This window comes from Toxoplasma gondii, chromosome XII (assembly GCF_000006565.2).
Source record: "Toxoplasma gondii ME49 chromosome XII, whole genome shotgun sequence".
NCBI lineage: Eukaryota > Apicomplexa > Conoidasida > Eucoccidiorida > Sarcocystidae > Toxoplasma > Toxoplasma gondii.
In genome coordinates this window covers 3882423-3909359 of record NC_031480.1, presented here as the reverse complement: position 1 = coordinate 3909359, position 26937 = coordinate 3882423, and the positions used below count along the sequence as shown (strand labels likewise).

Genomic DNA, 26937 nt, shown 5'->3' with positions numbered 1-26937 from the left:
AGCAACTCTCAATGACGTAGGGGATCGATACGTTTTGTCTCTTTTCCGTTTCTCGACAGTTTTCTGTTATTTCGTTGTGCTACTATCTCTGCGCATGCTTGCAGAGTTTCTTGTTTCGAGGGTCTTCGAACTCTTCGTCTCGGTCTTCCTCCCGTCGCTCGCCATCGACGTCTTCTCCGTTTGTCTCTCCCGACGTTTCACCGCTGCGCCTACGCCGTCTGTCGGCTGCGCGCTCCTTGTCGTTCGTGAGCCCCGCCTTCCTGCCTTCTGCGGCAGCGCCGCCGCAGCCGCGCTCGTCTCTTCTGCCGCCCACTGGCGCCTCCGCGTCGTTTCCGTCCTCTTTCGCGCTGCTTCCTTCTCGCGCAGGTCCGCCTCTGGGGGCCGGCGCCCCCGAGGAGACAGCGGATAAGAAACGGACGGCGTCTTTCTCTTCGGCCTCGTCCTCATCTTCCGTTTGGGGTGGCCGGGGCGGCGAGGAGAACACAGGGTCACTCCCCCCAACAGGAGAGTGGGTGTCGGGTCCTCTGGAGACCAGCAGCGATGGCGACGACGTCACGTTCAGCCACGAAGAAGACAATGGCGTAGGACTCTTGGCGCCGCCCTCGCGTTCCATCGAGCGCCGCAAGTGGAAGCAAGAGCAGGTCGTCACGTTGGCCTGGTGCAACAAGGAGAAGCCGTCTCTGGAGATTCTCGTCACTGTCGAGTATGATGGATATGCGCTCAGCATCAGCTGTCGGGCGCGTTTTTGGTTCATTAACTTCACTTCTCTCGCGCTGGAATACTGCCCCGTGCTGCGCACACCGTCGGGAGCAGACATTATGTACGGCGACTCGGTTGCGCTCGCGCCTTCGCCGTCTTTCGCCTCTGCAATCTTCACGGATTCGAGACTGGAGCAAAAGTACAGAAAAGTCGAAAACCTTTTTCTCCCGCAGCCCGCTCCTCTGCGGCTCCACCCGGGCCCGTCGACCTCTCTGCCATTTTCGGTGGCTCTTCCTCTGTCGAGGGTGAAAGGAGACAGCCGCGAAGAAGACGGTGGACCTCGAGAAGTCCGACGAAGCCGGGGTCGGTCCTTCGAATCCGACCGAGGGAAAAGGAAGTTTCAAACGCGACACAGCACCTCGCGAGGACCCCAGGACGCTGCTGGCTTGTCCTCGCCTTCTCTCCGCGACTCTTCTTCCCGTCGTTGCTCTTCTGCGTCGCAGGCCTCCCACCCCGCCACAAACAGAGACACGGGTCGAGGGCGAAAACGGCCGGGGACGCGGAGACACGCGCCCCGAGCAAAGTCTCCTGTTCCTCCAGCTGTTGTCGCCTTCCCTCGCTTCCACTCCTTCTCCCACACAGGCTTCCTCCTGAAGACGGGGACCACCGCCGGGTACACGCGGGAGTTTGCGATCTTGGATCCGAAGCGCCCCGCGCGCAGGGGCCTCTGGGGGCCGTCCTGGGCCAGCGGCGGGCCTGGACCCGAGGAGACGCGATCTCAGGCCTCGACTTCGCGCCCGAGAGACAGGAACGGCTCTGCCTCCGACAGCGAGTGGCGGAGGGGCGATAACGGCAGAAGCGGCAGAGACCGGCGGAGAGACAGCGAGCGTGGACGGCGGCTGTCGTGCTCTTCATCGCGACGCGCAGGGCCCAATTGCCGCGAGCAGGAACGAAGCGGCAGCAGAGACGATGCAGGCGAAGACGCCTCGGGAGGCGAAGAAGAGACAGCGTCGGTAGGAGCCACTGTCGACGTCGGACTGGCTCCAGGCGTCGACTTGGTCTACACCTGCAAGCGCCTTGGCCCCGAGTATGGCTCGCCTACCGTCCTTACCTTCGCGCCCAAGCAGGTAAAAAGACTTGCGCCTATTGGTGAAGGTCCGAGATGTTCTGGATCGCCAACCGCGTAGATCGTCGGTCTTGGGAAAGCTTCAGATGTTTGCATTTGGCTTGCAAGAAGCACTGGGGGCTACAGTGTCTTCTCATGAGCACCGCTATTCGAAAGGTCCTAAATGCGAATTTTCATTTGAAACGCCTTCGTCGCGTTGTCTCTGTGGATTCTCCGGTCTGTGCGTGTTTTTGCTCCTGTCTCGTCTGTCTGTTTCCAATGGATCGCACGCAGATGTGACCATCCACGTAAACCCGTGATCTGCCATGCGTTTGGAGCGTTATCGAATTTTGCACCGGTGTTTGGTTGTTTGTCGCTCTCGCCTGGTAATCATCACTTTCTTGGATTGTGTCCTTGGTTTATCCGTGCGTCGCCTTTCTCCCGTAGGTCATCATCAACAGAAGCCCGTTTTCAATTGAGTACAAGCAGCTCCGGGCCTCTCCGGCGAACGTCGAAGTTCTTCATCCGGGACAGGCGAAGCACCTCGTCTGGCCCATGGCGCTGCACCCTCGGCTTCTCTGCGTGCGGCGCAGCCTCTCTCTGCCGCATCCTGCGTTCTTTCTGGCTTCGGATCTCTCCTCTCCCGTCCTAGGGTCCTTCTTCCGGTCGCCGATTTTCTGTTCACGTCCGCTTTGCTCATCGATCGCCGCTGCGACCGCTAGGGAGGGTAGAGGATTTGCGTCTGAGACCCGCCACGAAGCCGGAGAGCTGCCAACGACCGCGAGAAGGGCACAGACAACTGGGAAGGACTCGCCGCAGCTCAGCCAGTTTTGTCGAGATGAAGACGAGGTTCCTTGGCCGTTTGGGAGGCCCTCTTCGAGTTTTTCGGCCAGACTCCCGGAGTCGTCGCCCCCGGAAGGAAGCGCGTTCTCAGCGTTGGAGAGGCGCATGTTCATCGAGCGATGTATCACGACCCTCTGCACGCTGCAGGGCTACCGGAACCTGTGGTCGGTGCCTCTCGATGTGTCAAGGCGTCTCGATGAGCAGCTCACTGTGTACAGCAAGCCGCCCGACAAGACGCTCGAACAGTCGGTTCTATCCTGGAGATCGCCGCGGTTCTTCTCGCTCTCGCGTTCATCGAATCCTCCCTCTTCGCTCGCCTCTCCGACGACAAACGCGAACCACGGCGAGGGGCAGTCCCATCTGAGTCATGCTTTGGCTTCAGTTCTACGCTTTGAGACAAAAGGCGAAGGTGGGGACGGACGCAAGGAGCCGAGCACATGCAGCAGTTGGGAGAGGGACAGCAAAGAGACGACAGGGGAGACGCCTCTTGGTTTTCTCGACTTGTCTCCTTCTGCCTCTCTGAAGCCACGCCAACATGTCGACATCCTGCGCGTTCGCGTGATCGAGCGAGACGGCGTTCGATTCGTCATCGTTTCCTCCCCCTTTTCGTTTCCTTCGCGAAGGCGCCTGGGTCACGACCTTTTTCCCCTCCTCTACCCAGCGTGGAATGCCCCACTTTCGCTCCAGAGTTTCTCCCGCCTTCTTCGCCATCTGCTGCTTCCAGAGGTACACGCGGCTTCGCCTTGTCGGCTGCTCGTTCGTCTTCGTTCAATGCGAAGAGGTCGCCGGAACCACAGGCTGGTGCCGGAAGCGAGGCTCACAGGGGAAGCCTCCAGTTCAAACGAGGCCGCCCTCGCGTCTGCTCGGAGAACCTCTGTTGACGAGAGAGAGGAAAGCGCGGTGGAGCTTAAAGGCGAAGACGAAGCAGAGCAGGAACTGCCCTGGGAAACTGAACCGGAGAACGAACTGCTGCCACCCGAAACAGAGGAAGAGGAGACGTGTACGCCACGGCTGGTGGTGACAAACAAATTGATTCTTCCTTTGTTTCTCAATCAGAAAGGCAGATGCCATGGCCGCGTTGAGCTGCCAGCATGGTCGTCCTCCGCCTTCGCTCTGGACGTTCCGTCTGGAAGCCAAACGCTGCAAGTGGCTGTGAAGAGGACGTACTGCGCATATGTCACACGCCCTGCGAGCTGCATCCGTTTTTCTGCGCACCCGACAAATTCGGCCTGTCAAGAAAGTCACCCTGTACAGCAGAAGGGCACAGGCGGCGCAACAGAGACAGGCGCCTCGCAGGGTGGGGGGACCCGTGCAGACAGAGGCGGGAGCGTTGGAGACGGAGGGCGCGAGGCCGGTGAAAGCAGCAAACTCGCGAGCCACCGGGCAGAAGAGAAAAGTCCAAGAGCTGACCGAAAGAAGGCAGAAACAGCGGCAAGAGGAGAAAATACGCACCTCGAAGCGGCGACTCACAACCATCGAGAGGAACAGAAGAAACGAGGGAGCTTCGTCTCGTCTCTGCAGGCAGATCTCAATCTTGCCACATGCAGACGAGCCTTCTCAGGTCGCGCTGGCGCTTCTTCTCCCGCCACAAGCGACGCAGAGTGTGAGAAATGGAACGCAGGCAGGACCACCGGAACGGAGAAGCTTCGAAAGAATCCTTACGCCGAACAAAAAGGGCAAGAAGCCCACATGGGTGACGGATGCGACGGCGAGCGACAAGGAGCAAGAAGAGAGAAGGCTGAGACTAAAAATGCGAGCGACGACAACGCCTTGTCTCCCTCGCTAGTCCCGACACACGAGGCCCACCCTTCCCTTGTAGTAAACGCCGGAAGTGGCGACGAGCAGTACAACGCGAATGTGCGAGAGTCGTGCCGCGAGCCTCAAGCAAACGCAGAGGATCAGGAAGACTTAAATCGATGGCAAGCGTTGTTTGAGGCAGTTGAAGAGGAAGAGGCCAGCCAGTTGCTGGACGTCGACCTCAACGCCGAGGCGACTCTTCCATTTACATTTACCTTCGCCTTCCTCGCTGTGAATCCGGTGGGAGACGCGGCCTTGGGCAGCGGGAGAATTGCGCCAGGAGCTGACGAGGACGCAACGCAACTCGATAGGAAAGTCGAATTGACAGAACGCTTTTACGAACCTTCAGCGCCAGACACGAGACCTCCTCCGCAGTTAGAGTCCCGTTCTCGGTGTGTGCGAGCTTCATGTGTAGCTTCCGGAACCTCGTCCGCTTCCTCCGTTTCCTTTGTTGAGTCTTCGTCCCTGATGCCCAGTGCCGACGAAGGCGGACGGTGCTCTGACGGCAGTCTGTTGAATCCTTCTTTCTCGCGCGATCCGTTCATGCGCGAAACTCAACTCTCGGGGGGGCCGGCCTCTGTCGACTTTTTCTCGCGCCCCCTGCAAATCGAGCAGTCAAAAGCAGAGAATAAAACTATAGCGGATGAGGAGGAAGAGCATCTAGAAGATGCGCATCCAGAACGCCTGCGAAACAAAGAATTCCTAGAGAGGAGAAAGAGGGGAGAGGGATGTTGCGAAGGCGAAGATGACGAACGAAGACTCGAGAAAGCAGGCTCCTTGTCTGACACCCTGAGAGCTAAAAGTGGACCGCGACAGAGCGAAGACGGGGCTTTTTCACTTCTCCCTCAGGAAGCTCAATGCCTGCAAGCTGAGGGTGAGCAAGGGGAGGCGATCGAACGGGGATGTCCTGAGGTAGAACAGGAAGCGAGAAGCGTTTTGTCTGAAGGTCGGCCCTGCCAAGGAGAAGAAGGGCAAGAGCCAGGAGCTACGTGCAATTCGCTTTCAACCACGTCTGTGCTTCTCCATCTGCCTTCTCGCTCTCGCAAGGAGACGTCGGAGCATCAGTCGGTTCTTCGCCGACCCGAAGAGAGCGCTGAATGGCCACACAAGAGCGGTCGAAGAGAAGCCGGAAGCGAGAAAGACAAGCTACGGTCGTCTGGGTCTCTTGCGCCTTCAACAGGAGACCGCAACGAGACACCATCGGCGACCAGAAGTCTTCTGTCCTCTCGCCCCGAGCCGCCTTTAGCTTCTGCTTCTTCGTCTTCTTTTGCTGCGCCTTCTTCTGCCTCGTCTCCTCTTTCTCAGGCTGGTGTGTTCGTGGCGCATGCTTGGGTCGCTCGTCATCTGTTGCCGTCAGCGCGGCATCTGCTTCTGTCGCGTTCTTCTTCCTGGCAACTCTTCTCCTATGTTGGAAGTGTCAGGATTCGTCGCCAAGGCGCCACGGTTTCTCTGTCGCTTTCGGGCCGCATCTTCCCGCGAGCGCCTTTCCACCCGCCCCCCGTCCAACTCTCTCTTTCTTTACTCTCGTCGTGTCTCCCGTGGCGCTCGTCGCCTCCTGTGGGGGGTCAGAGAGAGCCAGGGCCGTCGCCGGGGGATCGCGAAGGCGAGAGCGACAAGGCGAAGACAGCAAAGACTCGAGGTGGAGAAGCGACGGTTCCGGGAGGGGCGAGACGCGTGGAAGAAGATGGACAGGAGGCGGAATCTCTTCCATCTCGGAAGAATCGGGAACGCCAGGGAGAAGAGCGAGAAGTGAGAGGACACAAGACGGGGCGCTGGAAGGCGCGCACAAAAATCGGGAAGTCAAGAGAGAGAAAGGTCGACGGCTTGCCTCTTCCTCCAGAAGCCGCTCTCTTTCCGCTTACCCCGCCCGGTTGTCCGCTCGCGTTAGGCCCGGAGTACCGACGCTTTCTCTGGATCTCGATTCTCCAGAGAGAAGAAGAAAGAGACGCTCAATGCCCTTCCTCTCAGCGCCTTGCTGGACCGCCGTTTGCCCTTACAGAGCGCTGTGTGAGCCGCTGCGACAGGTTTGACGCGTCCTCTCTGCTGCGCAAGCGGCAAAAGGCGGCGCAGAAGGACGCACCGTTTCGCGCGTTTCTGCAGACTGTCGCGGTGTCTATCCAATTCAAAGCGGTCTTTGTCAACCTGTCTCTCCGGCCTACTCTCTCCCGGCGCGTGCGGTCGAATCAGCCATCAGCGTCTCCCGCGTTCGCGTCTTCTTCACCCTTGGATGGGGTGCTTTGTGGGCCGCGCGGTCTCAGTCGGTTTCTCTCCGCTTCCACCCAGGTGCCAGGAGGCTGCTGTCCGTGCGCGTCGTTTCCCTCCTTCTCCAGTCCTCGTGATTCGGACCTCCAGACAGACAGGCCAGGCCATGCGGGAAGCAGATGCGAACTCAACGGTTTCTCTCCTTCTCTCGGCGGAGACAGAGAAGGAGACACTCGCAGCCTTGTGTGTCGATCACAGCACGTGGTCGTCGTGACAGAGCCGCAAGTGTGTCCACCCGTGCAGTTGGTCTTCACAGGTCTTGGGATTCATTCCTATCCGGTTCGCGAGGTCTCCGCCGAGCCATCTGGATCCACAGGTGAGGCGCGAAAATGCGGCGGCAAAGAGCAGACGCGCTCGGCTGCCGACCACACAAACAACGGCGTCCGAACTTAGATGCACAGATAGATGCGCAGTGTCAGTCCTTCTGCAGCTTGGACCTACTTGCATCTTCAGCGTGAGCGGAACTGCTGTTTATCGGGACTGCGTCGAAAACGCATACATCAGATCGAAGAAGACTGATGAAGGGATCCCGAGAACGCCTCGGGGTCGACACGCAGAGGGTGGAAGCTAATAACGCATTTGAGTCTCGGAGAGAATGGATCAACAAAGCGGACGTCGATTTCTCTGCGTGCGTCGTCGTAGAGAGGGAAACAAACGAAGAGGACGGTGTACCTCTCCATTGTTTGTTGACATTTCAGAGTCCATGCTGCAGTATGCATGGTGTCCCTTCGTCGGGAGCTCGCTGTGCAATACTAGTAAGGTCTCTTTCTCTGTCGGAATTCTTCCTCTGTTTCATGTTTTCTCATTTGCTTCCGTGCTTCTTTCCTTCACAATTCCGCTTCCGCTGCCTTGCATTTCCCCTCTGCTCGGTGCCAGCTCTCGTCCGACCGCGTTCGGAAATCGACGCCACGCTCCTCCCCTGCCTAGATGCATTCTCGACTCCTTTCTCTCCCGTCATTCCGTGTGTTTTCTCTCATCGTTTCTGCTAAGTGGGTGTCTTCCTTCTTCACTTGCACGCTCTGTCTCTCCTGGTGTCTCCGCATGCGAACGCGCTCAGGAAAACCGTGTGTGTCCTCGTCTCTGGCGCTCACGAGGGCATGGGAGGAAGAGCCGAGACGAAGCATCCGAAGCGACCCGCGGAATCGCCTATCTCGTCGCTTCGCGGCCTGGAGTACGATTCCTTCTGCCGAACGAAGACGAACGCTTTCTCTGCTTCTGCCATCTTCGTCTGTCTCGCCTGGAAGGGGGGACACCCGGAAAGGGCCGATTCGACGCTTTCACTTGACCCTGGCGTCGCTCGATGTTTTTTGCCACTCGTCGCCGTCTCCAACGTTTCGCGCCTCGCCCACGAGTCTCCACCATGTGCTCCGGCCGTCCGCGGCTGTCTCTCCGGGCTTCCCTGCCCCCGCAAGCGGAGAGACAAGAGGCGCCAGTCGAGGCAAGGCACCAGAAGGCTCCTTCCCCTTCGTGTGGAGGCGAGGCGAAGAGGCGGCGCCGGACGCGCAGAGCAGAGCGAAGGAGACGACGGAAGAATCCAGCGGACTTCTGCCAGGGGCAAGAGGGAACGAAGGAAGGAGGGATGACCACGGGAACTGGAGAGCCCACAACGAGGCGGAGCTGGGGAGAAGGCGGGAGAGCGGAGACGAGAGACAGCGAGAGAAACAGGCGCATTCATCGAAAGGGAGTGGCAGCTCCGTTCTGTTCTTCTGGCGCGGCCGAGAGCCGGGACAAAGCGCGGAGCGGTCTTGCCTGAGAGCTGCGGAAAGGCGACAGGAAGCGCGCGAGGAAGCGGGGAAGCCGCTCCATTCACCCTCGGCTTTTTCCTCGACCACGACGAAGGAAGAGAGAGACAGCCGAGAAGGGGACGCGCCTGCATTCAACAGAGGCAAGAACCGGCAGTGGGAGAAAGGCTCGAAAGCGGGAGGCACTACCCCTGACCCGCAGCCGGCGGTCCTTCATGTTCTCGTAGACCTCCAGTTTCCGGCACAAAACGGGGACGAGGGCGACGCGGGAGAAGAAGAGGAGCTTCTGCGATGTGAAGGCCAAGCGATGGCAGCACGCTTTTTCTTCTCCCCTTTCTCTTCGGAACGTGGAGCTTTCTCTGAGGGGGGCGGGCTGACAGTCTCCTTGCTGCCGGCGGTGCTCGATGGTCGACGCAGGACCTCTGCCCGCTCGACTTACCGACCCCACAACTGTCCTCTCGACGCTGTCTCTGTCATTGTCCCTCATCAGCCGCCAGTCTTTCTGCCTTCGTCTGAAGCTTACCTCTTGTCTCTGCTTCGCGTCTGTGTTTCTTCGAGAGACAACAGCGGCCGCGAGGGGAATGACCCCAACAAACGAAGAGGCGCCTCTTCTTCTCGACCCTGCCCGTTGTCCCGAGCTCTGCTTTCTCGTCTTCTTCCTCTTCTGCTGGACGGAAACGTGAGACGCGTCACTAGCTGGCGTGGGTCGCAGGCAACGCCCTGGCCGCCGCCTGCATCTTCTGGAGCTGGTCCCCACTGGGACTTTTCTGCGGCGGCGATGCAACGGCCGACAGGAATCCCCAGAGAAAGCCTTTTCCATGCGGTAACAGGAACGACGGGCGCCAGGTGGCGAGAGGAGTTGTGGCTAAATGTGCGGCACTGCGTCTTGTCGCTCTCACCCCTGACCATGCGTCTTGACTTCAACCTGCTCTTCTCCGTCTTGGAGCCTCTCGCGTCTGCGTTTGTAGGGCAATACTCGAGGTTCACAGCGAGGGCGAAGCGCGCGGAGACTTTTCCGACGTCTCATCCCGAGTCCTGGAGTACGCGGTCGTCGCCTCAGGACCCCGCCCGTGCTCACGAAGACTCGGGAAGAGCGGCAGACGGATGGGGAGTCTGTGAGGATGGCAGAAGCAGAAACGACCCAGCAAGTGTTTCTGGGTCAGGGAGGAGACACACGCAAACGCTGCAAAACGGTACAGGAGGGCTGCTGACGGCTCTCAGCCTGGCGGAGACCCCGGCCTGGTGCAAGCTGACCCTGCCGACCGAGCGGGACCTCTCGCGCGCTATCCACTTCTCCATCGATCTTCTTTGGGTCAAGGAAATCTCCTTGAACCTCTCCGTTTTGCGTCTCTTCCGGGTCGTCACTTTCAACGAAGCAGAGTTCCGCTGGACGCCCCTCCAAGTCCGCACCACGTGGATCGACGTCTCCGGTTTGCTAGCTCTTTTTGCAGATCACTACCAGAGACAGCTGCAGCAGCAATGGTACCAGATGCTTCTTTCCTTTGACCTCGTTGGGCAGCCGCTGTCGCGTATCCGACAGTTCTGGAACTCGGTAAGAGATCAGGATATATTACTGATATACAGCAGACGCTCTCGTGGTGCCTCCCCCTATCATCGCAGTCGACTGTTCCAGATATGAAGGACAGCACGGAACATCTATCTACTCAACGTCATGCGGAGGATTCGGACGAGGACAAGGGCCGGACTCAAGGCATGGCACGCATCTCGGTTGTCGCTGATGCATACCCGTTTTCTTTGCCTTTTGTTGCGTGGTTTCGCAACTCGACTTCCATCTCAGCCGAAGTGCTTCTATCTCTGTTCCTTTGTTTCGGGTGCTTTATGGACTGATGTCTCGGGCTCATCTTGTGACATATTGTCTTGGGTTCGTCTTGTGTGTTTTTCAGCTCTTCCGAGGTGTCTTAGATCTCGCGCCGGTGGATTTGAGCTATCCTTTTGCGGGCGTCGACGAAGGGGTGTACCCATACACGTCGTTCAACATACAGAAGCTTCTCGCCCTGGTCTACTATACGTTTTCCTTCCAGATTGCTCGATTCCGCAATCAGCCTCCGCCTCTGCCTCCCCCCATTCTGAAAGTGCTTTCCCCTCCCGTACCTCTTCCCTCGTCCTCGTTCATGTCGCCCTTGTCCCCGCTGTCACCGACCGCGTCTGTTCTGCCGGAGTCTAACGCCTCGCCCCCGCTCCGTCTCCCTTCTCCCGCGGTGTGTTCTGCCACACGGCAGTCCTCTCCCTTCGCTCTGCTTCCTTCCTTCTCTGCGTCTCCCTTCCTCACCAGCGGCAGCGACGACCGAGAGAGTCTCGCGTTCATGGAAGCCGGTGAGGAAGACGCACAAGCTGCGAGCGAGAAGGAAGGAGACGGCGTGACGTGGATGGCGAGCGGTCCAGAAGGCAGTGAAGGTGCCTTGGCTGAGAACCGGGAACGGAAAGAAGGGCGTCGAGGTCTCTGGACGGAGGCGCGTCGGCTGTTTGTTCCAGAAGGACTCCCGCTTTCCTCTTCCGAAGGCGAAGAAGCGACAATTTCTCACTCCCAGTGTACGGTTCCTGGTGCTCTCTTTCCTCCGCCGTTGTTTTCGTTTGGTGCTCCACGTTCGAACGTCTTCTTCCCGTCCTTCTCACAGCCGCAAAACCGCGCAGTCGGCCATTCAGAGAGACCCTTTGTTCTCCCCAGCATGTCACCGGTGTCTGCTTCTTCCTCTTTTCCTTCTGCCGCTCCTTGTTCCCTCCTGTCGCCGTCGTTTTCTTCGCGCTTCTCGTCGCTCTCTCCCTCCGCTCCCTACCCTCACCCCACCCCCGTGCTTCTGCCTTCCCAGCTGCGCCCTGTCGACCGGGACAGCTCCGAGCCCACATGCTCCGAGGCGGTTGCCTTCGCCGCGAATCGCTTGCCATTTTTCGCCTCCTCCGGCCCTCTCTTCTCCTCCTTGTCTTCACATCTCCCTTCTCAGGGCGGTTCTCGACCCGCACAACTCGGAAGAGAAACGCCGCTGCATCACCCAGTTGCTTTCGCTCTTTCTCTCCAACGGCGGAACAGGGAAACCCAAGGAAGGAGAGACAAAGAAGACAGGAGAGATACGGATTCCCAAAGAAGGAGAGACAGAGACTCGCAAGGAAGGAGAGACCAAGCAACTGGTGAAAGACTGTCCAGTCGGGAGATGGGGATCTCTCGCGACTCTCACAGAGTGGCGACGGAAGCAGAGCGCCGATGTTCGGCCACGGGTCACCCTTCCTTTCCTCGGAACTCTTCACCGCCTCATCCGCGAACAGCTGTGTCTTCCAGTGGAGTGTCTGAGAGGTCAGAGAGCGACAGCAGGCCGACAGAGAGATGGAGGCGCCAGGAAAAGGTGCAGGCTCGCGAGAAGCAGTCTCGCGTTAGTCAACGAGAAGATGGGATAGAGATTGGCGACCGCAAGGCTCGCTCTGCCCGGTCTTCCGCCTGGTTGGCGTCTCCCCCGCTGGCAGACAAGACGAACGTGGATGGGAATCGCGTCTCGGTGGAGAGACAGGATAGGCCGCGTGCAGAAAGACCTAAACCGAAGAGGAGACGGAACCTTGGAAGTGGTGCCGGAGAAGAAGGAGGAACCGGCCTTGGAGGAGGGCAAGGGCGGCAAATTGTGAGTGGAAGAAGCAAGAAAGAGAGCTCGCAGAGGCCCGAGCGGGAAGCCTGCATGGCTGAACGAGGGAACCCACATCACGAATCTAAAAGTTGGGGGAGTACGCAACGCAGAGGCCTGCCGACGAAGGCGCGCAAGACAAGCAGAGTATCGTCTTCTGACAGGGATTCGCGTTTTCTCTCGCCAGACGATACCTGTGTTTCTCTGTCGCCCGACGTCGAGCGCGATACAGAGCTGTCCGCGGCTTCTCAGCGTGGACGCTCTTCCTCGCTAGGAGAAACTCACGAGTATCGTTCCGCTTCGTCGAAGGATGACATCGAAGATGGTCGAGAACGGAAGTGCCAAGCAAAGCGTTCAACCCCCTCTTCTTCTGCATCGCTTTCTCCTGAGAAGCGAATGACGTCTGTCGGGATGAACAGAAAGGAGACGGGAGAAAACAGGGACTCCGAGCCCCAGCGTGACGCTCGCGTCTCTTCTTCTTTCCCTGCGTCCTCTTCTTCTCAGGCGTCAGCCGCATCACTCCGGTCGTCTTCACCCCTCCTGTCTTCTGGAGCCAGTCCGGGAGAGGTGCAAAAGTCTCCGAAATCCTCAGTCAGAGAAACGGCGGAAGAGCAGAAAAAGTCCGAAAAGCAGGTGGACAAGGAGGCCGGGGGAAGCATTGTTGGCGCGCATGTCCCACAGCGGCTTTCTGAACTCCACCGAGATATCTCGAAGGAGAACCGGAAACACCACAAACGCCGGAGAGGCGAGCGCGAAGAGACGAGACATAGCAGCGGAGAGAAGAACTCTCTCAGAGATTCGCGGCCAACACGGGAGACAGGCGCGATCTCTGCCGCTTCCGGACGAAAGATGTCTTCTTGTCAATCGACGTCTTCGGTCTCAGGTCTTGCTGCGTCGTGTAGTCCTGCATCTCCAGCATCTTCTCTTTCTTGTCCTCTTTTCCCCACCCCACCGCCGAGGCGGATCTCCCCTTCAGCCGCTTCCGGGTGCTTCTCGCCGCTTCACAGGAGTCGAAACTTCGATGCTCAGCCACGAGCTTCCTCGAGAGGAGAACCTGGGGAGGCGGAGCGTGAAACCGAGCAAGTCGATATGAAGGAAAAGAGGCAACAGGGAGACAAGGAGGAGGGACGCAGCAAGGACGCGCGCGGAAGTCGAGAAGGAGGAAAGGAAGGCAGGCCGGATGCGAGGCCGTGGGAAGAGAGAGAACGAAGAGGTTGCAGAGAGGCCGCAGCGAGAAGCGAAGATAAGAGGAGTGGAAGACAAGCTGACACTGAGCAAGAAAGTTTGTGGTCTTCATTCTACCCCGCAGCTGCAAAAGTTCCCGATGATCTTCTCGGCTGGGTGCCGACCACGCAACAGCCTCGAAGGTCTTCAGGGGGCCGGCGCGGCTCCAGCGACGTGTGACGCTAAAAACGAATCACAGTTTCTTTCTGGGTGTTCGAATGTTCGAAACAGAAGCGAAGTCGGCTAGGAAAGCCCACGTTCACCGTTCGGCTTGAAAACAGAAAGCGACATGTCTCATACACCCGTGCATGCGCTTGAAAAGTTTCGAAGCTTCCCTGCCGTCGTGACACCCTTGGTTTTTGTCGCAATCCCAGTGAACCGCTTGTGTGTGAATCGTTTTATTTCTTTCTCTGGCCTGACCAAAGAGACTTCGTAGCTCAACGCACGCGTTCCGAGAAGAAAACCTCAGAGAGTCCTCTTTCGCCACACCCATCCCGCTCTGCGAAGAGAAACCAGATCGTTTCCAGTGCAGCCTATGACGCATGTACACGGCGTTTTCAGCGGGGTGTTGCCTAAAGGCTCTAATTTCTGAAACCGATCTATTATGATTAGGTAGTGGAACAAGGAGAGCGTCTGTTGTAGATCCCCAACACTCGATACTGCTATGCCAGTGTATGCGAATATGATCCTGCCCGGTCAGCTTCCACGTTTGCCCGCGCAGCGCATTATGGTAGATCTCGCCCCAGCCTGAGAGGAACATCCTCGATTCTGTCGAGTTTCGCCACAAAATCCGTCTTTGTCTCTAGAACCTCCTCAGCGTTTCTCCCTGCCTAAACGAAACCGTACACGCCGTTCGCGTCCCAGCTGTTCTGTTGGACCCGCGCGGGTGGAGAGAGGCATGTGACATCGCGCGCCAGACTGGCAGTCGCCGCAGAGACGGGGAAAACGTTTTTCCGACTAAGTTGACTGGCGGGTGCGAACTCCAGTTGGTACAGCGGCGATCCCAGACGCACATGTTTGATATGAACATCCGCCGGCAGACTCGTGACAGACAGGGACGGGGGGGGTTGGCGAAACGAGCCTCTCCGGTGTGTCTGTGGTGCAAAGCAACTTGCAGATATGCGCCAATGCGTGGAGTGCAACTGTCTACATCTCTGCAGGTGAGTACGTAGAGGAGGGACGTGTACAGTCCAGTCGAGCCCCTTGTGGTCGAAGCGTGAGGCCTTCCAGCACACTCTGCTTCGGGGACAGGCGATACCAGCGAGGAAAGCAAATGCATCCAAACTCGGTGTGTGGAATTGCGTAGAAGAGCTTTAACGGTCTTCGAATGCCAAGGGAAACAAACTGGCGAGAAGAGCCCACATGGGAGAATACTGGACTCCGATGCAGAAATGCAAGCAGTCAATCACACACCGCGCCACATCTCGGTCTCCGATTCGAGAACGAAGTCGAGAGTGGATGTATCTTAAAGATTCTTGATTTCTGTGCGCGACTCCCGCAGTGTCGCGCCTCGAACAGGTTCTGTCTTTTGCTTTTTCGTTTTTTCTCTCCTTCCCCACGGCTTTCACGTCGTGTCTCCGTGGCCTGGCGTGCGTCCTACAGGCTCGCGCTAGTCCCCGCTTCTTCTCCCGCGGCCATCGTTCTCGATAACTCTGTCTCGCTTCGCCAGACGTCGTCCCTTTTTGCTTGCTCAGCGCAGTTCTTTTGAGAGATCCCCGACAAACGACTCTCTCCCCTCGGTTTACCGCACTCCTTTTCTGCGGCGGCTCACTGCGCTCTCCAGGCGCTCGACATCTTGTTCGGTGTTCGCCAGACTCTGCGTTGTGGCCTCCACGGCCTCCGTTTGGGCAGAAAGGACATCGACAAGACTTTCTTCTTGCTCTTTGTCTAAAACCGGCTTTGACCTCTCGTCGGCCGACGGGGCTGGAAAGCCTGTAGCGGTCGCACTCGTGCGTTGCAGCGTCGGAAGCCACACGCGCAGCAGATCGATTCGTCGCTGCCACTCTTCCCAGGGAAACTCCTCCTGAGAAAAGAGAAAGCGAATAGAAAGCCGAAAAGCAACGCGGGGCCGGAGTGGAATTGTCGCAGCCATCGACGAGGATGATCCACGCCGCTCGCACATGCAAAGGCCGAGGTGCAAAGGTCTGTTCCCGGTGTCTCCCGTTCAACCTCAAAAAAAGTGGACAGAGGACACAGTTAGGATGCTAAAGCTGCATGCGTGTCTCTGTCCAGTCCACACAAAATCTTCAATGGGTGCTGAGAGTGACGTCGAGCGAAAGGGCACCCGGCAGCAAGGTGGCCTTGCAAAAAGGTGAAGCGCGACAGAAAGGAGACACACACCTCAAAAGCGGCGTTGGGCTCAAAGCATCGGAAACGGAGACACTATCGATGAGCTCCTCAAGGACACAATACAAGCTTCTCGGAGCTAGAAAAATGTGTGGAAGATTGACTGCCAGAGAGATCCAGTACGGGGTCTTCCAAATCTGTCAGGATGTGGAAGAAAACAGACAGAAGCTCAGACTCGGAAAGGCAGACACAAAGTCAGAGACGAACTCACCTCGAGGGACGCAAGGATCTGTGCATTGGCCGCCTCGCTGCGAGGGTTCTTCTCCGCCACGCCTCGGCTCACAGCCACATCTGCAGAGTAACAATGTTTACGCCATTCTGTTCCTTTGTTGAATCCATCGACAACCAAAACTACAGTTTACCATCGGTGATGTATTAAATAAAAAAAATACATCTTCCTCATCTTACGGTGTTCTACTTTACAAGGTGAAGCACCACACCGAGCACTTCTTCATACACACTTATACACATAGACATAAATCCGTAGATAAAAACGCACACATGACATCCGCAGATACGTATATATATATATATATATATATATATATATATATGAATGTATATATATACAGATATAAATACCTATGTCACGCATGCATGTGTAAGAATGCGCTCGCGCTAGAAGTTACATACAGGAAGAGAGTCAGAGGCACTGTGTTTCTGGATATGACATAAAGGCCGGAGAAGTGGCTACGGGGATATGCTATTGTAAGTCTGTCTCTCTGTTTCTTGCGAAGTAGAGAAAGATGTTCGTTTTCCATGTTTCAGCATCTGCTACCCTGTATCATTCAAGAGTCAGTTGATGAGTATCAGGTCTGATTCTCTGCGCTGACCGGCCTAAATTCGTCCGACGTGGACTGTGCTGTTTTAGATCTTGAAACTCTGTGTTTACTGGGTCCAAAATATGTTGCGGTTCTACTGTGACACAGCGCTAGCAGGCTAAGTTTGTCCTCTGGACGAACAGACCGTGTCGCGTACTCCGCTGACACCGACGCATGCATGTGCACCCGTACAAGCGCAGACGTGGACGAATTCAAAAACGCCTGAATGTCCACAGATCACGGCGAAGACGTTTGGCTACTCAGTTCGCAACCGCAGAGGACGAGGGAGACGAGAATTCTGAAGCGCGCGATAATCGCTACGCAGCATCCTCCCAAGGAGACAGGGGAAAGGGGAGCAAATCGGCAGCCGGGCGAGGCCGCAGACAGCCCCAGAAGGAGACTCGGTACGCAAGTCTGTTTCCTCACTTTCGATCAAATTCACCACTTTGATGAATTCGTGGCCGAGGGAGGTGTGTCGCTGCCGAATGAGGTCCAACTGAGGCAAGCCGCAGGAGCAAAGAAAGAAAAAACAAGAAATATGACGAGTTTCCAGTGAGGCGTTCGCGACATCGAGACGCATGAAAGCGCATGATGCTAGCTCCCGAACACTCGTCACTTCTCGATGTGTATCTGGGCGATTCCAGATTGCTCCGTTGTCGCGTATGCGTGACTCCGTCTGGAATGCAGAACAAATCGTCTGAATCGAATTCTTGGGATCAGCAGCGAACGCAAACGCGAGATTCGTACAGCTCGTCAACGCGAAGAGCCTCGCGTTTGTCCAAGCCTGTTGTTTCGTTTCTCTCCTTCCTTCCTGGGTTCTTCTGCCTCGTCATCTTCCTCCCCGCCTCTGTGTCCTCGCCCTCTCGCTTGTCCGCCTTTCGTCCGCATGCCTCTCCGCTGCTCCTCTGGTCTCCGGCAGTCTTCTCTGACGCCGCGCGCCTACCTTTTCTCGCATTTGCTGGTTTCTCGCCATCAGTCTCTCCGTGTCTTTCGCGACAGTTCCGAGAGTCTCCGCAAGGAGCTCTGTGGCCTGTGCAACCATCGTGACTCGGGCCGAAAGCTCCTGGACGCCTTGAACGGGGACGATGAGGCAGTTCTGCGGATCGGCGCTCCTCGACGAAGCCTTTCGCCACTTGGCAAGGAGGGCGGCGCCCTCGACTGGATTCTGCACCGCAAAGGACTGCAGCTGGTTCTCCAACAGCGCGTTCTTGTGCGTCGCTGCATGCGCCGGGTCGAACTGGTACAAGAAGTTCACCATCGACCGGTTCTGGTCAGACAAGAGCGTCTCTGTCTGCTGAGTGCGGCGACTAATGGCCTCTACGTACTGCTGCTGGTGAAGCGGGAGAGAGGAGAGCGAAGAGGAGGGCGAAGAGGACAGCGCGGAGGCAGCGGCTAGCGAGGAAGAAGACGAGAAGAGGCCGACAGATGCAGAAGACGCAGGTGCCTGGGCAGACGACGCGGAAGAAAACAGACTCCCGGCCGTCCCCGAGGAAGAGCTGAGGAATCCCGTCGACGACGGCTGAGTCTGTGGCTTCACCCCAAACAGCGACATGGTTCAGTCGTCACACAGAGGGGAAGAAGAAGAAGAAAGAGCACCTGCTTCTCACGGAGAGAGCAAGGCGACAGACGCGGAAGGAAAACGAAGTGGAAGGGAAGGAACAAGGGGACAAGCCCTCATCTCCCCGTCTGTCACCTCCCTGAGATAGTACACACGAGAAACAGATGCACCCGAGTCCTGGTCTGTAGTTTTTCTTGCGGCAGCGAAGAAAATTTCCCCTCTAAAACGGTTCGTGCACTTGGCGAGTTTCTCATCGAAACGTCCACAGTGACGACGTAAATACGTTTGACTTTCGAGTTTAACAGCAGTTTTTTGTTTACTCTGCGTACTCCACCTGCAGAAGGCTTAGCCTCGAGTCGACAGCTGTTCAGACGCAAACTGCACTCTGGGTGTTTCTGCACATGGGTGGACGGACAGCTGTGCTGGCACAGGTGGATTTGTCGAGTTCGAAAGGAGGCCTGGGAGGCGTCCCAGAAGGGAGGAGCCACAAGACGCCGGAAAACTGGGGGAGAAGCCACACAAATGCGAGCAAGGTAGAAAGGAAAGACTCAGAAGAGCGGAACAAGTGGCAAATGAACGACGGCGTTCCGGGGCTGAGAACGAAACCCGCTGGAGACAAGGTGGCTCCCCTCTGAGGACGCAGAGCTGTGGACGAGCAGAGCCGAGAAAGGGAGAAAAAGCAGAAAGAAGAAAGCATCAAGTTTTTTCGGACGGCGACCTGTGTTTCACCTTGACAAAGACTGAAGAGAAGGGCACAGGCTTCCACGAGACGTTATCATCTCGAGTGTGCATGCAGAGACGGCTGCTTGGGCATGTGAACGAAATGAATGCTGTCAAGAGTGCAGTGTGGAACTTCGAGCCAGAGTTCATGATGTCTTTGAAAGGAATCAGTGAGGCGTTTTCCCCGTCGGAAGAGTTTTTTCCTGGTCGCGAGGGAGAGACGCCGCCATTCCCTGTTTCTCGTTCTCTCTACAAACAGGTGTAACGGTTTTGTTCATCTCCTGCCTGTTCTCTGAAACCGGCGCACAGAGTAGCGCATCTGGGTGCCCCTTTCTGCTCTTCTAGTGAAAACGATATCGCTTTGTTGCGTCTTCCTTCACAGATGCTTTCGTATCGCCTTCGGTTTTCTGAGGCCCGACTTTTCTCTCCTCTCTCCTGCTCGCCTCCCCATGTCTTGAGTACGCCGTTTTTCGTCGGTGTGCTTTCGAGAGTTTGGTTTCGTGGTGAGCCTTTCAGCCGGTTTCGCTTGAGTTTGTCGCGCATTCTCTTGCCTTTTTCAGGTCTTCTGAATCGTCTCTCTCCCCGTCCTGTTGCCGGGTGTTGGCCGAGCATCCATCACGCGTAGGCTTCATTCTCCCTTGAGACATTCTCCGTTTCGTTTTCTCTCCCTTCGGCACACGTGTCATCTGCTCACCACTTTGAAACCAGCCTATTTTTCCAGCAGAACAGAAAAAGAAGACGACCTTGACGTCTTTTCTGGCTGCAAACGTCCCGCGTTTTGCGGGGTCAGTTCCCGGCGCGTCTGTGGGTCTCGCCCGCTGGGGCTTTGCCTTGCCGAGGCGCGTCTGCTTCTTGCTGAACTTCTTTGCGTCAAGTTCTTGGTGGACAGTGTCTCCTAACCTTTTTCCTCTCCAAAGTCTCACAAGCACATGCAGGGAAAAAAACATGGGGGTTCTGCGGTCCCTCTATAGTCGCGTGTCTCAGCGAGTGTGGAGCACCCTGCACTTTCGTGTGGGCAGCCGTGGACAAGTCCGGACAAACAAAGGCTTCAAGCCAACGGCTTTTCCTCACCTTGGAGCAGCGCTGTTCTTTGCACGGTTAGCAGAAAAAACACGCAAAGAAGTGTATTGAGCAATGGGTAATTGGTAGTCCTCCGTCGGAAACCCCTGGGAAGTCCTCCGAAACAGGCCCTTTCGCGACATGTTGCTTGCTCGGAGTCGGTGTCGAGGAGGGAAGCTGCCTTTTCTGCATTGCTCCACGTTGTTACTACGTTCAGTCCTGACCGGACATGCATCTGCAAGTGCGGGTGCTTCGGAAGTCGTTTTCCAGGCACTTACGCGATCTATTTCTCAGTGTCGTTAGTGAACTCTTTTGGCCTAATCCTGAAGCTGGGCAGTGAGCTACGTAGATACAAGGAACTCAACAAACACGGCACGATGTATATAAATGACAAGACACCACGGTTTCCGGTCGGTTGGTGTCGATGGGTACAGAACCCCGACGCATTCTCTTGCCATGTTGGTGTCCCTCCTGACACGACACTATCCGTAGGCAAATATTCTATCTGAAGACTTGTAAATCTGTCCATGTCTTCTCTGGAAGGGAGGCGATGAAGCCAGATTCGTTGGACGCAGCGGTGCGGCTTTTTGCCTTTTTGGTGGCCTTGCAGGATGTCAAAAGGATTGACTCGTGACAGCGTGGAGAAGTTTGTGAGGCTGAATGTTTCCGAGGCTCAGAGACAGGAAATAAAGAACTGGCCCGGTAAGGAGGTCATTTGTCTCTCCGTACCAGTTCACGGATTCGTTGACGTTTTGTGCTGTTTCGCCTTCGACATGAGAGCAGAGCTTTCCTTGCGATGCTGCACAAGCTAGGCAGCGGAGGAACAATACCAGGGACAGAGAAGGAAGGGAGCTCTTACAGTGTCCGTGGCCATCAGGAGAAACGGGAGGAAAGGCGGCGTCTGTCTCCACGAACGTATATTTTGTCAAGTGTCTGTTGGTAGGTGGCTGTGTGTAGGGGGGCGCGCGTAGCGACTTCTACGGGTGAGCACATTCGTGTCGCGTTCTTCTTGCATAAATCAATGTTGCCTTTTCGTTCTTCCCCGTCCGTGTAAGTAGGGTTGCACCAGGCCACTCTGCAGCTGCACACAGCTCGCCGCATTCTCTCGACTCCGTCATATGCATATATATATATATATATATATATATATATAGGGGCGGGAGGGACTTTTGAAACCAAATGACAGATGGTGTATTTTTGGTGAATTCTTTTGTGTTCTTCGCAGGTAGCGTGGTGCGCTGTATAGAGAACGGTGCATGCATCCCATCACGAGAACTCCAGAGCCGGCTCGAACAAGTCGTTGGTGTTCCACTCACGCGAAGAAAGAAACGAGCAGGGAACCGAAGGTTGTGAGGCGACTCTAGAGCGAACTTGGACAAATTCTCGACTGCTTCTGGCGAAGAGTGCGGATAGCACGCGTTTCTTGGCAATTGTGTTACGCCCCTGCTTGTCTGTAAATGACAATGAAACAGGATGTCGATCGTTTTTTTGATCACGGGTCCGGTGGCCGGTGTTGCGAATGTGTTGTAGACTCACTACCTTCAAGCTTTGGGTTTCTTCTGAAGATGCTGAATGGATTTGTTTCTCGCTGAGACGAAAACGTCGAAAACTATTTTTGTCTCATGAAGTGGACGATGGAGCACGAGGCTGACAACGAATCTTCTGAGGAAATGACAGCGAGTAGTGTTAGGACTACGTACATGCGCTCTGTTGGTCATCCGCGTCATTGCTCGAGTAAAGACATGGGAAATCGCGGGCCGAATGTTCGGTAATACGAACTGGAAGACATGCCTCCCCTGACCCCATGTTGCTCAGAATCAGGCACAACACATGCGAGAGATACTTGGCCGTTTAAACCCGTTAGAGACTTTCTCACGGCTGCCTCGTTTACCAACTGACACGGTCACTGTCTTTCTCAGCGTGATGGCTCTTAGCGTTCCTTGGGCATTGAAATAAACTATCCGAGGTACTATAATGTCTCTGTTTATTTGTTTTGAGTTTTACCGATGTGAACACATAAAACCATCGAATGGTAGCTAATCTACCATATAAGATGTGCGTCGCTTGTGGAAGATAGCCTTAGTTCTTGGGAAAACGACTCTTGAACCACCAGCGCACAGCTGTACAAATATCATGATATTCACTTTGGTAGTCTATTTCCTAATGTTAGTCCGTACGGAATATGCGGGTTGGATTCTGGTTGGTCTGCTGATTTATATAATCTACTTGTTTCTGGGGATTATTGTTACGTTCCGTACAGCTGTACGTAAAAGGTCTATAACTCGAGCTATAGTTATTTAACAGCCGCTTCATTCGTCAACAGTCGTAAGTCGAAATGCAGTCCGTGGATGGGTGATTAGCAGTCCACTGAGGTGATGCTGTGCAGCAGGCATAAAGAACTTGTTGTCTGTATCTAACAACTGCGGCGCAGAGCCTGTCATACACAAAAGTCAGCTAATTATAAGCTTTACTGACCATCTGAGACCTTAAGTGAGATGAGGGTTTCATAACGCACCTGGAGTCGGCTGTGTAGTGGAACAAAGAGTGAGTGATTGCGGGCGACTTGCTCGTGGCATGAAGCATGTATAATGTATTTTTCGCGGCAAGACAGGCGACCCATTCGTACACCATTCGAGTGCTTCTGGTGTAAACGTACCACTTCGTGTAACAGGCCTATGTTGCTGTGGAGGTTGGATCGTACGAGATTCTCTGTGTACTATAACAGTTCTGTGGATTATTCCCTCTTAGTAATGTCACCACTCAGCAAGTCTATTTTTTCACCTTCCCGTATGGAGCCACTTGGTCTGCGACAGTCTCCTGCACCGATATTCACTGATCTGTACAAAATACATCTACTGCTCCCTCAGGTCAGTATGCGTATGTATGTGCCTCACAGTGTCTGCAGTCCCTACCCACTGTCTGCACCAGCAGGTAGGTTTTCGCGTTCGCGTCTCCCCTTGAGCTACGCGAACTGTGAAAGACGTGCAGAAGCACAAAATTCAGTGCTCGTGCTTTTTTTGACAGAGCTGCCTCGTCGTGCTCCGGAGAGTCGAGCGGCGACTCTTCGGTCCTCCCGAGGCTCCACGGAGCCACGGCGCTCCTGTCGGTCAGCAGAAATTTCCAAAAGAACACCTCCGTTCGGCAGCACGCCGCATCAGGCAAGCGGAATTTTGCTCAAAGATTGAGAGATGATTTTCGTTTCTCGACTGTCACGACGGCACCCGGTCCCCTCGCCCCCGTCCTTCGACAGTTATAACAAAAACATGCCGCGGTCGAGCCAAAACGCTTTACCTCTCTCCCAAGGAATCTTCCTACGCACAATAGACGAAGCATATATGTATCTTTACTCGTCGTCTCCACCCTCAGCGTTGCCGCCCTTCAGAGAGCGTCTCTTTACACGGCCCGGACGGCCACCTCCGAACGGAGAGGTGATCGCGTAGTCAACGTGCTTCTCAGAATCTACACGGACCATGAAAGAGGGGATATCGACGATGTGCTTTCCCACGCGAATGTGGCGCTGACGGATAAGAACACGAGCGTGGTGAATGGATTTCGCCAAACCAAGCTTGAACACCTTGGTCTGAAGGCGTCTCTCCAGAAACTTGGCGACAGTGAGGCCGAGGACGTAATCGAGCTTCTGCTCAGACTCGCCCAAGAGTCCCAGACGAACCATGCGACGCAACAGAGCAGTTCCTGAGAAAAGCACAACAAAGGTGAGGCACGCACTTCTTGTATTTCAGTGAAAAGCCGCATTAGCCCCCACCGGTTTTCAAACTCGCTTTCGCTCGGATACGCGAACCAAAGGCGAACGCACTGTGTGAAATTTTACTAGTAGGTAAGGCACGGCTCTCGAGCAAAAACGGAATCAAACGTGGAACAGCGAAACAAACGGAGTGCCATGTTTACTTTGACGGCACCTTCGTGAAATTGGGCCACAGACGACTTGCTCATTTGAATCCTTGCTGCAAGCCTTCGATACTCCATCTCGCGCAGCGAAGACGAGAAATCAACCAACTGGCGCAACGCCGTTCTCGAGGACTCGCATAGTTGGGTACAGGAAGTTTAACGTTTTGCGCAGTGTAACGCTTTGCTCTGCACAACTGCCTTCAAATACTGGAAGCTCCTCCGCTACACTTCCACACAAAAATGAAGAGAGCAGCGAAAAAGTGTGTGGTGGTTTTAGGCGGAAGCGGCGTAACGAAGTCACTGGCAAGCGTACCTTGGAAAACTCTGCGGGGATCTTTCTCTTCCAGAGTAAGCAACTCTCTGGCTGCAGAACGAATCTTAGCAAGGGCGTACTGCACGCGCCACACCTCTCGCTTGTTCTTCAGACCGTACTCGCCCAGGAGTTTCATTTCCTGGTCCAAGCGTTCCTGGAGAGAGGGAGGAAAGAGAGCAGACAAACCCGCACGAATGGGCCTTTTGCACACGCAACGCAACGACTTCCTGCACAAGAGGGTAGATCCAAGGAGGGGCGCGCTCGCAAACACGCCACCTCAGAGGTACAGCACAAGTTTGGACGGTAGAGTCATTTGCTAGCACTACGGGGCACGAGGACTTATAAGGGAACCAGCAGATACATGCAGGTCCAAAGACTGCAAACAGTCAAACAAATGCAGGCACAGAAGCCCAAAACACGCGCCGAGTCCCAGAAAAATATTTGAAAACCCAGACGCTCCAGCTCACGGAGGAACGCAGCTGAAGCGCTCAGTGGCGGAGGTGCCTAACAACAGCCTCCACAATCGCCCTGAACAATGCCAGATGCCCCCAGTACTCCACAGCCAGCAGTGACACGCGCGTAAGCATGGGTGTCCCGAAAAAGGCACAAAAACGCACGAACATCTCCCAAATTGTTGAAGGCATAGTTCCACACAAATTCCCAGCTGCGCGGCGCGGCCAGCACATGCAAACCTTCCCATAATGCGTAGTTGACGCGAAACCGGGGGCAAATGCAGGTCCGCTTCATCGTAGGACTCTCCATCGAACTGCCGCCCTTTGAACTGACGAATTGTAGGGGAAACGCAGAATCTAGAATTCCAAATTAGGTCTTGAAAGGACTCCACCCCACAGGGCTCTTCGAGGGGTGGCCCGGCAGAAAAGCAAGGAACGGGGAGCCAATGCAGTAATTGTGCTAGTGTTTACCTTTTCAAAGGGACGCTTGGGACTGCGAGCAGTCTTGCTATACGTACGGTAGGACTTCGTCATGATGCCGAGGGAGGTCTACAAAAGAGAGAAAATTGCCCCTTCTTCCCAAAATAAAGAAGTCCACACAACGCACAAGAAATCGTTCCCTCCGCCAACTGCTGCCGTAGGGGACAACTGGGTGTCTCCCATCCGCGCGCGAGTCGGCATGGTGTTTGCGACTGCATGCCGCCACCACTGAAGCCGAAAATTCTCCGGTTTCCCCGTCAGTCTTGGTAGGTGTCCTTGTCTCCCCATCGCGAAGCGGGGCCGTCTCGATTATAAGACGAATGTACCTCGTATTTTACAGGGTAGCCGTGTCGCAAAAACGAAAAGAGTGTGTCTTCGAATGCTGTTTTCTGCGCGAATTCGCTACCGCTCTCGCGTGAGCATGGAAGGACTATGTGACCGAATACAAAAAGCTTACAGAAATCTCTCGACGTTATATAGCGCGACCGAGTCGTTCATGCCTAGAGGTTGCTGACTGATCCGACTATGTGTAAGAAGTCGGCCGACAATGAAATGGAGAACTTCCACTGTCTGTGAATCCGTTGCGAGCAACATCATGGGAATAACGGAGTAAACCGTGGAGTCGTCAACCAGATTTTCTGCTAACGTATCTGCCCGGCACCATCTCGACTCTTGTGAACGAATCAAGAGGGTGGGGAGCTCATTGTGTAGTTGTAGACAGCTTGCTTGTGCAAACTCGTGCCCACAACCGAGTAGCTACAGCCCCCGCTTACGTCAGCGTCAGTGAGACCACGCCTACGCCGTAGGAAGTTAGTGAGAGATGTGGTGGCGCTACCCCTTTTTGTTGTGGACGGAAGCTTGAAGACCTGCAGCGCGTGCACACAAAGCGTGCATTTATGGCTTTTCTGGCAACTAGAAGGGTCAATTAGTAGCAAACACGTGAACCAGCATCTCTTTGCGGGAAGAGTGTAGAGGAAATATACCGGGAACGGGTCAACGGGTTTCCGGGGAAGGGTATTCGAGCAATTCCTGCTGTTATGATCACGAGGGTCCTTCCTTTGGCGTATGTGTAACGCGACGGTACGATGTTATGTGAACGCAAGCAGGGACAGGGTGCGCTAGTTTTGCGTCTACCGAGAAATTTTTGTTTCGCCACGGATATTGCCAGGTGAACTTCTGGGCTCACATAGGTCCCAGCATCGCACCAGATGCAGAAAATTGGGTAGGGGACGCGCCAGTCTGGCGTCACAACCCATCTGGATGAGTTGAACACGTGAACCCGCCTGCTTCCTCAAAAGACTCAGACCTTCCATCATACTTATATAAGGGACCCCATTGTCTCTCAGGCAGTTGTTTGCATACGAATATTTGAGAACGGCATCCTAAACGTCTTTTCCATGCGCACTTCTTCAGCGGTGTTTTCACACCACAGTTTTTACTTTGGTGAATGGTCGACTAGAAGCGGTGCCGCTAGACTGGTTCTCTCTTTGTTAAGAACCGACAATTCCCGACATGCTGAACGGTGACACGCTGAGTGGGACAGGGGTGCGGAATCGGGCAACAGCAAAAGAGTTGTTCTTTGTTTCAAGCGGTAACAGCCCGAACTATTGGGGATACAGACGCATCCCGTGCCGATGCTTGCCAGAACGTTTTACCAATGTTTTAGCGTGACTATTGCCCATCCTCCAACTTAAACAAACGGGAGAATGTGCGAATCACGTGTCATCTCCAGTGCAATGTAGTATTCCCTGTTTATTGAAGAATCACGGCGTTGGGAGTCGCCAGACGACCTTCTGCCACTGAGAAGACTACAGACATGCGCGGCGATAACGCCACTGTCGACGCTTGCTTGAAATGCGTGGTTGACTAGACGGAATTGGAATGTGTTGGGTGTATAGAAGACAAGGACTAAATGTACAGCTATTGAACGACGAACTTCTATTTAAGGGTCTCAGTTTTCCTCGACGCTATGGCATCGTATCGA

General features: G+C 55.3%; 4 protein-coding genes across 4 annotated transcripts in view; 2 read left to right on the top strand and 2 right to left on the bottom strand.

The window, feature by feature from the left end:
• The window catches only part of TGME49_248510 (hypothetical protein), a gene marked incomplete at both ends in the record, with an annotated part of 40114 nt that extends 26636 nt beyond the window's left edge, over positions 1–13478 (top strand). The window contains 4 exons of the mRNA XM_018780865.1: positions 105–1826; positions 2252–7022; positions 7764–10000; positions 10353–13478. Of these exons, the coding sequence (XP_018635003.1) occupies positions 105–1826; positions 2252–7022; positions 7764–10000; positions 10353–13478 (11856 nt within the window). The remainder of the gene's footprint in view (positions 1–104; positions 1827–2251; positions 7023–7763; positions 10001–10352) is intronic.
• A 1118-nt stretch (positions 13479–14596) lies between these two features.
• On the bottom strand, positions 14597–18747 carry TGME49_248500 (hypothetical protein). The gene is made up of 4 exons (XM_002367156.2): positions 17409–18747; positions 16892–16961; positions 15856–15935; positions 14597–15321 (listed from the first exon to the last, which is right to left on the bottom strand). The coding sequence occupies exons 1-4, from the start codon at positions 18015–18017 to the stop codon at positions 15040–15042; spliced, it is 1041 nt and encodes a 346-aa protein (XP_002367197.1). The 5' UTR covers positions 18018–18747; the 3' UTR covers positions 14597–15039.
• A 155-nt stretch (positions 18748–18902) lies between these two features.
• On the top strand, positions 18903–21662 carry TGME49_248490 (hypothetical protein). Its single transcript, XM_002367155.2, has 3 exons — positions 18903–19840; positions 20413–20504; positions 21028–21662. Exons 1-3 carry the CDS (start codon positions 19689–19691, stop codon positions 21153–21155), a joined length of 372 nt encoding a protein of 123 aa, XP_002367196.1. The 5' UTR covers positions 18903–19688; the 3' UTR covers positions 21156–21662.
• Positions 21663–22903: 1241 nt separating this feature from the next.
• Positions 22904–25091, bottom strand: RPS9 (ribosomal protein RPS9). Its single transcript, XM_002367154.1, has 3 exons — positions 24945–25091; positions 24022–24175; positions 22904–23495 (listed from the first exon to the last, which is right to left on the bottom strand). The coding sequence occupies exons 1-3, from the start codon at positions 25005–25007 to the stop codon at positions 23146–23148; spliced, it is 567 nt and encodes a 188-aa protein (XP_002367195.1). The 5' UTR covers positions 25008–25091; the 3' UTR covers positions 22904–23145.
• Between the last annotated feature and the right edge of the window lie 1846 nt (positions 25092–26937).